General features: G+C 44.3%; 1 protein-coding gene across 2 annotated transcripts in view; it reads right to left on the reverse strand.

The window, feature by feature from the left end:
• The window catches only part of LOC144510395 (GRB2-related adapter protein-like), a 112,585-nt gene that overhangs the window by 39,553 nt on the left and 60,365 nt on the right, over positions 1–12,667 (reverse strand). For both annotated transcript variants that reach the window (XM_078239836.1, XM_078239835.1), the window contains exon 2: positions 1,027–1,124. In XM_078239836.1, coding sequence (XP_078095962.1) covers positions 1,027–1,124 — 98 coding nt within the window. The remainder of the gene's footprint in view (positions 1–1,026; positions 1,125–12,667) is intronic.

Raw genomic sequence — 12,667 nt, forward strand, 5'->3', positions numbered from 1 at the left:
CAAGTGTAAAACTTAGAGTCTAGGCTAACTTCATAAAATACCTTGGAGTTTCTAACCTGGGTCTTGACAAGAGTGTGAGGTGTTTCAAAAACTATTGGCAAAACCGTAACGACAAAAAGTGGGTTTAAAGGTTAGCACAGAAGAATTATACTATGCCAAGGAAAAGCTGATCAATGTATAGAATCAACTTTCACGTAGCAATGATGAGTTTGTTAAGGAAAAACAAGAACTGATGAGAACACTGGAATGTCACTCACAAGAAGTAGAAAAGAGTATGAAAAACTTAAAATGCCTAACTTGTACCAACAAATTCAACTCTTCAGTGTCCTCCGCAATGCCTGACCTTTAAACAGCAAGAGTGCAAGTAACAAGGCAAGGTACTTCTTCTTGCCACCAAGTTATCTTCTTTATATATCATTCAATAAGATTTTTCCCTTTCAGTGCTGAGGTACCAATTTACGGCTGGGATCCGACTTCTGGCCCATTGTGCATTCAATTATAGATTCTCTACAGTGCAGACAGAGGCCATTTGGCCCATTGAGTCCGCACCCACTCTCTGTCAGAGTATCTTACCCAAGCCCTCTCCCCCACCCTAACCTCATAACCCCACACATTCACCGTGGCTAATCCCCCAATCTACACATCTTGGGATAATAATGGGCAATTTAGCATGGCCAATCTCCCTTTGGACTGTGGGAGGAAACCAGAGCACCCAGAGGAAACCCATGCAGACATGGGAAGAACACTCACCCAAGGCCAAAACTGAACCCGGGTCCCTGGTGTGGTGAGGCAGCAATGCTAACCACTGTGCCACCATGTCACCCTTCGAGGGAAGATAATCCAGCCATTCAAACTATCCCAGCGTCAAGCATGTCTATTGAAATATTCTTCCCCCAGCACAGTGAGACTAATTGTGAAACCCAGACTGTGGCTTCAGCCAAGAATAGAATCCTACTTTGCCGCACTCATGCTTCTGCAGAGCAGGAAATTCAATATGTAGATGTTCAATGACCAGAGGATACTCACTCGTGTGGTTTCACTTTAATGTAATTCTTGGGTACAAAGCCTTCTTGCCCACGTAATTCCGCTTTAAACCAGTTAGGATCATCCTCCATGTTAAGCACCTGAAAGAGACATGTTAGTGTTATTGAGGAAATTAATCCACTAAAGGATGGAATAGTCCCTGCATCAACCACTCTCTGTGGATAGCCTACCAAGTGTCAGAAGATAACTATAAAAATGGTATCAATAACACAAAACAAATGCTATGCGTCCCACATCCAGTTGGCATTTGTATTCTTGTGTGAGGCTCAGTGCTACTGTCAACTTTAGTGTTTTTTATGGGTGGCACAGTGTCACAACAGTTATAAGAACATAAGAACTAGGAGCAGGAGTAGGCCATCTGGCCCCTCGAGCCTGCTCCGCCATTCAATAAGATCATGGCTGATCTTTTCGTGGACTCAGCTCCACTTACCCGCCCACTCACCATAACCCTGAATTCCTTTACTGTTCAAACATTTATCTATCCTTGCCTTAAAAACATTCAATGAGGTAGCCTCAACTGCTTCACTAGGCAGGGAATTCCACAGATTCACAACCCTTTGTGTGAAGAAGTTCCTCCTCAACTCAGTCCTAAATCTGCTTCTCCTTATTTTGAGGCCATGCCCCCTAGTTCTAGTTTCACCTGCCAGTGGAAAAAACTTCCCAGCTTCTATCTTATCTATTCCCTTCATAATCTTATATGTTTCTAGAAGATCTCCCCTCATTCTTCTGAATTCCAACGAGTATAGCCCCAGTCTACTCAATCTCTCCTCATAAGCCAACCCTCTCAACTCCGGAATCAACCTAGTGAATCTCCTCTGCACCCCCTCCAGTGCCAGTATATCCTTTCTCAGGTAAGGAGACCAAAACTGTACACACTACTCCAGGTGTGGCCTCACCAGCACCTTATACAGCTGCAACATAATCTCGCTGTTTTTAAACTCCATCCCTCTAGCAATGAAGGACAAAATTCCATTTGCCTTCTTAATTACCTGCTGCACCTGCAAACCAACTCCTTGAGATTCCTGCACAAGGACACCCAGGTCCCACTGCACAGCAGCATGCTGCAATTTCTTACCATTTAAATAATAGTCCATTTTGCTGTTATTCCTACCAAAATGGATGACCTCACATTTACCAACATTGTACTGCATCTGCCAGACCCTCGCCCACTCACTTAGATTATCTACATCCCTTTGCAGACTTTCAGCGTCCTCTGCACACTTTGATCTTCCACCCATCTTAGTGTCATCTGCGAATTGTGACACACTACACTTGGTCCCCAACTCCAAATCATCTATGTAAATCGTAAACAATTGTGGTCCCAACACTGATCCCTGAGGCACACCACTAGTCGCTGATCGCCAACCAGAAAAACACCCATTTACCACCACTCTTTGCTTTCTGTTAGTTAACCAATCCTCTATCCATGCTAATACATTATCCGTAACACTGTGCACCTTTAACTTATGTAGCAGTCTTTGGTGCGGCATCTTGTCAAATGCCTTCTGGAAATCCAGATACACCACATCCACAGGTTCCCCATTGACCACTGCACATGTAATGTTCTCAAAGAATTCCACCAAATTAGTCAAACATGACCTGTCCTTCATGAACCCATGCTGCGCCTTACCAATGGGACAATTTATATCCAGATGTCTCGCTATTTCTTCCTTGATGATAGATTCAAGCATTTTCCCTACTACAGAAGTTAAGCTAACCGGCCTATAGTTACCTGCCTTTTGTCTACCTCCTTTTTTAAACACTGCTGTCTCGCAGCTCCAAGGACCCAGGTTCAATTCCGGCCTTGTGGGTGACTGTGTGGAGTTTGCTCGTCCTCCCCGTGTCTGCGTGGGTTTCCTCCGGGTGCTCCACACTCTCACACTCCAAAGATGTGCAGGTTAGGTGGATTGCCCATGCTAAATTGCCCCTTAGTGTGCCAGGATGTGTGGATTAGGGGGATTAGTGGGTTCAATATATGGGGTTGCAGGGATAGGGTCTGGGTGGGATGCTCTGCCCAAGAGTTGGTGCAGACTCGATGGGCTGAATGGCCTTCTTCTACATTGTAGTGATTTTATGTTTCTATGTTCTATCTTTTAACATCTCATGCCTTCACTCTCTATGATGGTTTTAGACTGAGGGACCTCTGTTACTGACACCACAACTGTCTTCCTGTATTCAGTCTCTTAAGATCTGTATTAAACCCTTCACTGCTAAATCTATCTATCTATGGTTTCCGATCACTGATGAATCTACATACAGCACTCTGACTGGCCTCAATGTCCTTTCTATATGAGCAGTCTGTACACTATTTCTTAACCGCAGCTTAATCAGTGTTTCTTTTGCACATTTCTGATTACATTTTACTTTTGTACTCTGCTCTGATTTAGAAAATTCACATCTGGCATTTCTTTGGCTATGTCAGAGAATGTTGTATTTGAGCCTCAAACATTCTCTGTACATCTACTCCTTCCGACTGTGAAATAAAAACAGAAAATTATGGAAATACTCGATAGTTCTGGCATAGCGTCTGTGGTGGAGAGAGAAGAAGGATTAACTGTTCAGACCAAAGACCTTTATGCATCAGAACAGCTTCTACCAGAGCTGTTGAGTAATTCCAGAATTTGCTGCTTTTATTTCAGATTTTCAGCATGCAGCAAACAGTATGTTTGCCTTCAGATTGCTTCCTCATTTTTCTCCCAAGCTGCGGTTAAATGTGAGACAACACCTTCATGATCTTTACCACCTGTTGAGACATTCCACTAACCTATTTATCTTCCAGAAATGGTTTGCATTTCTGGTCACTGTTTTGCCAAACCCTCTGTTTTCTGGTTGGAAAATGATTAGACTTGTCAAAGACTTCAATTACCCTTGACAAATTGAAACTTCCCACGTCGTAGCAGACTGTCACGACTGCCACTTCCTGGTTTTCATGTCCATTCCTCTCTAAACAATGACATGATATGTTGCAATCTTCCAATCCTCCAAAACAAGAAAGCTTTGAAATATTATGATCACTGCCGCTCCAATTTCCTCACCTATTTCTTTTAATACCCTGGGTGAAAGCCAGAAAGTCCTGCAAAATTGTCTAACTTAAGTCCCATTACTTTTTCCATTACCAAGTTCAATAAGCCCCTCCCCTTGGCTTATTTTTAGCTTCCAATGAAGAGTTGCCAATTTTGTCCTCTTGCTCTACAGTGAAATGAAAGTCGCCATAGTTCCTGAGGATCATAGGCTGCTCACCCTTTTTTGAGAGAGAGATGACTAGGGATCACCACACCTTAGGTGTGAGGCAGGGTTGAGAAGTTGAAACCATCATGGATAACCTCAGCCAGTATGAGAATCGAACGCAGGCTGTTGCCATCATGAGCCAGCCATCCAGCCAACTGAACTAACCGACCCCCCTTTACAGTGAAGGCAATAATGCATGTAACAGGTCTGCCATTTCTAGCTGCCTACTTCCATTTAAATTTCCATTCATGGACAGCCATGTCCACAGCACAGTAAATTAGATCAAAACATTATGACGTAATTGCAGCACACATTGCAGGAGGCCAACCCATCATTTTTTATTCATTCGTGGGACATGGGCATCGCTGGCTGGCCAACATTTTTTGCCCATCCCTAGTGGCCCGAGGACAGTTCAGAGTCAACCAGGTAAGGGCGGCAGATTTCTTTCCCTAAAGGACATTAGTGAACCAGATGGGTTTTTCTGACAATCAACAATGGTTTCACGGTCATCAGTAGATTTTTAATTCCAGATATTTTTTATTGAATTCAAATTCTACCATCTGCCATGGCAGGATTCGGACCTGGGTCCCCAGAACATTAGCTGAGTTTCTGGATTAATGGTCTAGCGATAATACCACTAGACCATTGCTTCCTCATGTTGTTGCTATTTCATTGTGCCCAGTAAAGTCTCCAGACACAGCTGCAATGATCATAGATAAGAGTCTCTACAGTGCAGAAGGAGGCCATTTGGCCCATCGAGTCTGCACCGACCACAATCCCATCCAGGCCCTATTCCCGTAACCCCTCATATTTACCCTGCTAATCCCCCTGACATTAGGGTCAATCGAGCATAATCAATCAACCTAACCAGCACATCTTTGGACTGTGGGAGGAAACCGGAGCACCCGGAGGAAACCCACGCAGACACAGGAAGAATGTGCAAACTTCACACAGCCGGGAATCGAACCTAGGTCCCTGGTGCTGTGAGGCAGCAGTGCTAACCACTGTGCCACCCAATATCCCATCTTAAGCTCCTCAGTATTGTGGGGTGTGAATGTGTTCAGCTTCCATCAGAAGCTCTCAATGTCAGAAAGCAAACATTGGTCTGAGTGATTTTCCTTTCAGCGAGTGTATGGCACATGTCTTTCATTATCTAACTCCGAGACTTCATCTCGTTGCTTCCTCAGCGGGAGGAGGAAGTGCGGTAGTTGGCAGTTGATGCTTAGTTCTCAAGATGCAGGTGGCCAGTATCTCTTTGCACAGGGTCCAGAAAAACAATGCTGCAGCACATGATGCTCTGGCTCTGCAAGTTGTTTGGCAAATTTCTTGAATGGGATGGCTGGGTAGGATCAATGTGATGTCTGAAACCCCTTACCATCTGTGCCAATTCCCAGCTGTGGCTCACCTCACATTTCCTGTGATCCATAAGACCACCACGCTAATTTGTCCCTTAGATTGTCCCAAGATGTATAGGTGAGATGGATTAGCCATGAGAAATGTGTGGGGTTATGGGGATAGGGCGAGGGAGAGGGCCTAGGTCGGTGAGATACTCTGTCAGAGAGTCAGTACAGACTCAATGGACCAAATGGCCTCTTCTGCACTGTATGCATTCTATGACTCTATGATTCTATACTTGCAAGTGAAAGTAGGCCGTTTGGCCTATTGAACCCACTCCACCATCCAAGAACTGATCTGATGTGATGATCCTTAGCACCACTTTCCCACCTTATCTCCATAACCCTTGATTCCCTTACTGATTAAAAATTGGTCTATCTCAGCCTTGAAAATACTTAACGACCCAGTTTCTAGAGTCCTCTGAGGTAAAGAATACCACAAATTCATTATCCTCTAAGAGAAGAAATTCCTCCTCATCTCAGTCTCAAATTGGCAACCCCTTACTTTGAGATTATGCCCTCTGGTCCGAGACTCTCCCACAAGGGGAAACAACCTCTCGGCATCTACCCTCTCAAGCCCATATGTCTCAATAAGGTCACCTCTCATTTTGCTAAACTCCAATGAGTACAGGCCCAACCAACTCAACTCCTCCTCATAAGAAAACCCCTCCATACCTGGGATCAACATAGTGAACCTTCTCTAGACTGCATCCACTGACAGCATATCTTTCCTTAGAGAACGGGACCAAAACTGTTCACAATATTCGAAATGGGGACAGACATTGAGAATCAATGAGGTAACTGATCGAACCTTTCTTTGATTCTTACTCTCAGCCCGTTGGCCTCACCGATGCCCTATACAATTGCAGTAAAACATCCCGATCCCTATACTCAAATCCTCTCGCTATGAAGGCCAACACACCATTTGCCTTCTTTACTGTCTGCTGTATCTGCACGCTTACTTTCAGTGACTGATGCACGAGGATTCCAAGGTCTCGCTGAGTATCCACCTCTCTCAATTTACACCCATTCAAGTAATAATCTGTCTTCCTATTAATGCTACCAAACCTCACATTTATCCACACTATACTGCATCTGCCATGCATATACCCACACACTCAGTCTGTCCAAATCACACTGAAGCATCTGTGCATCCTCCTCATAGCTCACCCATCCACCCAACATTGGATCATCTGAAAATTTGGAGATAATACATTCATTTCCCTCTTCCAAATCATTAATATATAATGTGAACAGTTGGGGTCCTAGCACAGATCCCTGCGGAACCCCACTAGTCACTGACTGCCAATCAGTAAAAGACCTATTTATGCCAACTCTTTGCTTCCTATCTGCTAACCAGCTTTCTATCCACCTCAAGACATTACCCGCAATCCCATGTGCTTTAGCTTTACATAGTAGTCTGCTACGTGAGACCTTGTCAAAAGCCTTCTGAATAAACCACATCCACTGGTTCTCCCCAGTCAACTCTCCTCGATACATCCTCAAAACATTCCAAAAGATTCGACAAATATGATTTCACCTTTTTAAATCCATGCTGACTTTGTCTGATTATACCACTGCCTTCCAAATGCCGAGTTATGAAATCCTTGACTCCAGCAACTTCCCCAGTACCAACATTAGGCTCACTGGTCTATAGTTCCCTGCTTTCTCTGTACTTCCCTTTTTGAAAAACAGGCTCCCATTAGCTACCCACCAATCTGTAGGAACAATTCCAGAGTCCAAAGAATTTTGGAAAATAATCACCAATGGATCTATTATTTCCAGGGCCACTTCCTTAAATTCTCTGGGATGAAGATTATCAGGACCTGGAGATTTATCCACCTTCAATCCTATCAATTTCCCCAAAACCATTTCTCCACTAATGCTGATTTCCTTCAGCTCCTCACAGAAACAAGTTTCTCTCAGCACTTCCTGCACATTATTCATCTCTTTCTGAAGCAAAGTACAAATTTAATTCCTCAGCCATTTCTATATTCCCCGTTATGAATTCTCCTGATTCTGATAGTAAGACATTTGTTTGTGTCAATCTTTTCCTCTTTACATTTCTATATAAACTTTTATAGTCAGTTTTTATGTTCCCCACTAGCTTACTTTCATACTCTATTTTCCCTTCCTAATCAATCGCTTGGTCCTCCGTTGCTGAATTTTAAACTGCTCCCAATCCTCAGGCCTATTGCTTTTTCTTGCCAATTTGTATGCTTCTTCCCTGAATTTGATGCTATCTCTAATTTCCCTTGTAAGCCATGGTTTGGCCATAATTCCCTTACCACTCCTGCGCCAAACAGGAATAAACAATTTCTGGAGTTCACCTATTCGTTCTTTAAATGCCTGCCATTACCTGTCCACTGTCTTTCCTTTCAGTAATGTTTCCCAGTCCATCGTGGCCAATTCATTCTTCATACTATCATAGTTACCTTTATTGAGATTCAGGACCCTGGTCTCAAAATCAAGTACGTCACTGTGAACCTTGACAAAAAATTCTACCATATTATGCCACACACAGGCCTCTTCCCAGCCTACTTTATCTCAACTTAGTTGCATATCCTTCTAATGCCCTCTTCCTCATCTTTATCTTACTGCCCATTTAATGCATAAGAAACTAAAAAGGGTGGTGAACGAAGCCCAGTCCATCACGCAAACCAGCCTCCCATCCATTGACTCTCTCTACACTTCCCGCTGCCTTGGAAAAGCAGCCAGCACACTCTGGACATAAACTCTTTCACCTTCTTCCATCAGGAAAAAGATACAAAAGTCTGAGGTCATGTACCAACCGACTCAAGAACAGCTTCTTCCCTGCTGCCATCAGGCTTTTGAATGGACCTACCTTATATTAAGTTGGTCTTTCTCTACCCCTAGCTATGACTGTAACACTACATTCTGCACCCTCTCCTTTCCTTCTCTACGTATGCTATGCTTTCTCTGTAGAGTGCGCAAGAAGCAATACTTTTCTTTGTATACTAATACATGTGACAATAATAACACAATCAATGTTATCTGTCTCTACTAGTCCATGTTGTAGAATGGTCCTCATTCTAACCATTCTCGGCATGAAAAAAAAATTTCACGTCAAAACTAAGCAAAATTAAACAAAACTCTTGAACTTGAGCCCCAGATGTCTATGACTCCACTTGAGGCATTAAAGTAAGGGCACTTTGACTCAACATCTCCAAGTGGGGGAACTATGTCGCAAAATGTTCCTGATGAGGCTAGTCTCTTCATGATGCAGTGCAATTCTACAATCAAATATCACCGAGCACATGAGGCTAGTGGGACTGCTCCACCATCGCATCAGCCTTTGGAAAGTGTAGGTCTCACATTCAAATTACAGCATGAGACATTGATGCTTGCCGGTAAGCTTGGTGGGGCTCAGTCCTTGGACTCAATAGCTGAAGAAGAATTAAAGATACGTCTGATTGCCATCCCAAAACCAACACACCATCCCACCCACACCCCTAAACGTGAGATTGGTGGAGGGTGGAAGGAAGAGGGGGTAGTTTGGAAGGAGGAGGGGGTAGTTTGGAAGGAGGGCAGAAGAGGGGAGGGAAGGAGAAAGGAGACAGGGGAGGGTAGAGAGTGATAAGACAGAGCGGAAAGAGCAGGAGAAGTATGGAAGGAGGCATGTGTGAAGGTGGAAGAAGAGAAGATGGAAAGAGGGTTAGGAGGTGGAAGAGGAAGGAGAGGACAGAAGCAGATGAGTATGAGGATGGAAGGAGGAAAGGAAGGACTGGAGGATGGGGGAGGGTGCCAGGATTGAATGAGGCTTAACTTTCAGCTCTGTACCAAAAGGTTTGCAAACATATTCCCTTTGAGAAAGTACCCCTTAAAATATGCAGCAGGTGCACTGGACATCATTTGAACTATTGCAAGCTTTTGCTTTTCCTTTCCAAGTTAGAAGTCTTTCGGCAGATAGAGGAAGTGAGACTTAAAGTAGACAAAGCTTAATCTTAAATGTCTGGGGATGATTCTTGCTGAATGACTAAACTCCCTATATGGTTTGGTATCAAATCCTCTTTGATACTGTTCTTGGGAAATGCTTTGGGCAACATTTGACTTTGTGAAAGGGGTTATAGAAAAGCAAGTTGCTGTTTGAGTTTTCTTCAAAAATAATTGTAACTGGGTTTCCCCACAAGGTAGGGATGGCACAGTGGTTAGCACTGCTGCCTCACAGCGCCAGGAACCCGGGTTCGATTCTGGCTCGGGGGACTGCGTGCAGGTTGCACATTCTCGCCATGTGTGCGTGGGTTTCTTCCGGGTGCTCCTGTTTAGAGTCATAGAGGTTTACAGCATGGAAACAGGCCCTTCAGCCCAAATTGTCCATGCCACCCTTTTTTTAAAAACCCTCAGATAATCCCAATTGCCCGCATTTGGCCCATATCCCTCTATACCCATCTTACCCAAGTAAATATCGAAATGCTTTTTAAAAGACAAAATTGTACCTGCCTCTGCTACTACCTCTGGCAGCTTGTTCCAGACACTCACCACCCTCTGTGTGAAGAAATTGCCCCTCTGGACACTTTTGTATCTCTCCTCTCTCACATTAAACCTATGCCCTCTAGTTTTAGACTCCCCTACCTTTGGGAAAAGATATTGACTATCCAGCTGATCTGTGCCCCTCATTATTTTATAGACCTCTATAAGATCACCCCTCAGCCTCCTACTCTCCAGAGAAAGAAGTCCCAGTCTATCCAGCCTCTCCTTATAACTCAAACCATCAAGTCCCGGTAGTATCCTAGTAAATCTTTTCCACGCTTTTTCTAGTTTAATAATATCCTTTCTATAATAAGGTGACCAGAACTGCACACAGTATTCCAAGTGTGGCCATACCAATGTCTTGTACAACTTCAACAAGATGTCCCAACTCCTGTATTCAATGTTCTGACCGATGAAACCAAGCATGCCGAATGCCTTCTTCACCACTCTGTCCACCTGTGACTCCACTTTCAAGGAGCTATGAACATGTACACCTAGATCTCTTTGTTCTGTAACTCTCCCCAACGCCCTACCATTAACTGAGTGAGTCCTGCCCTGGTTCAATCTACCAAAATGCATCACCTCGCATTTGTCTAAATTAAACTCCATCTGCCATTCATCAGCCCACTGGCCCAATTGATCAAGATCCCGTTGCAATTGGAGATAACTTTCTTCACTGTTCACTATGCCACCAATCTTGGTGTCATCTGCAAACTTACTAACCATGCCCCCTATATTCCTCCCACACTCCAAAAATATTCAGGTTAGGCTGATTGGCCATGGGAATTTACCCCTTAGTCTTGGGGGGCTAGCAGTGTAAACATCTGGGGTTATAGGGATAGGGCTTGGGTGGGATTGTTGTTGCTGAAGACTCGATGGACCAAATGGCCTCCCTCTGCACTGTAGGTATTTTATGATTCTGAGCATGCAGTATGGTGCTGAGCCCTCGCTAACATCTCCGAGGAAAAATACAAAAGCTTTTTCCCCTATTCTAATCGACATGTGTGAATATCTTCATTATTTTATCCCATGATTCCCTTGAAATTACTCATCTCCCTGCCCACCAGCCTCTGACACATCTGCTCCTTCAGCTGACAGATAGGAGAGTCCCTTATTCCAAAGCTTTGTCATTCCTTGCACCAAAAGTGACACATTTTTGGGAAACTTCGATCTGAACATCTGATCCTCTGATTAGGAGTCTAAGGTGGATTGAAAATTGGAGAAATCCAGGTCTGGGGCCTAATTGAGGTCCCAGGGACTGATCTATGTGCCAGGAGGGGATAGGCCTAAGGCCTGATCGTAATTCTGACCTCATGCAAATTGTCAATTCCCTTGTCACCTGGTCATAGGCAAGTATCCTTGTGGTGGAGTCGCAGTCCAGGTGTTTGGCAACTGCATGGCTGAAATCAAGACTTTCAGTCTTGCAATTAGCTGAACTTCGCCTTCAACAGCCCAAAGCAATGAACCACAAAGGTTTTGTAACATGATATAGCTGCAATGTGAGGAACATCTGTGTGGAGTTTGCACATTCTCCCCGTGCCTGTGTGGGTTTCCTCCGGGTGCTCCAGTTTCCTCCCACACTCCAAAGATGTGCGGATAAGGTAGATTGGCCATGCTAAATTGCCGCTTGGTGTCCCAAGATGTGTAGGTTAGGGGATTAGCAGGGTAAATACGTAGGTTTACAGGGATAGAGGTTGGGTGGGATTGTTCTTGGTGCAGCCTCGATGGGCTGAATGGCCTCCTTCTGCCCTTTAGGACTCCATGATCCATGATCTATGATCTAAGATATGCGGGTTAGGTGGATTGGCCGTGCTAAATTGCCCCTTGGTGTCCCAAGATGTGTAGGTTAGGGGAATTAGCAGGGTAAATACATGGGTTTACGGGGCTAGGTGTTGGGTGGGATTGTTGTCGGTGCAGGCTCGATGGGCCGAATGGTAGGGATTCTATGAAAGCTGAATCTTGTTTGCCGGAGTTACGACAATTATGGGGCCCATCGACTGTAAAGTGCACTTTGTGTAAAACCAAAACCAGGCCTTTGTGTCTGAAACAACATTTTTACAGTTCAAACGGCCAAACATCATCGCCTTCATTACAGCCCAAGCTCAGGGGGTAGACCCCTTGTCTCTGAAACATGCCGAGAGAGCCCCACTCCAGAAACTCGAGCGTAAAATTGGAGTCCGACACCTCCCAAAGTGTCAGCTTTCGGATGGGATGTAAAATTGAGACTCTGATTGCACCTCTCAAATGAACACTATCTTGGTAAAAGGCAGGACACTTCCTTCTGATGCAATTGCAGTCAATATTTACCCCATCAGTGTACATCGCTAAAAACAGATTATCCAATTAATTACCTCATTGTTGCTTGTGGGAGCTTGCCGTGCACAAATTGGCTCCTGCATTTCCTACATTGTAGCAGTGACTATGTTTCGAAAATGCTAGATTTATTGGAAGTGCTTTGGATGGGTCCCAAGGTCATAAAGGCGCTACATGAATGCAAATACTTCCCCACC

This window comes from Mustelus asterias, chromosome 23 (assembly GCF_964213995.1).
Source record: "Mustelus asterias chromosome 23, sMusAst1.hap1.1, whole genome shotgun sequence".
Lineage (NCBI taxonomy): Eukaryota > Metazoa > Chordata > Chondrichthyes > Carcharhiniformes > Triakidae > Mustelus > Mustelus asterias.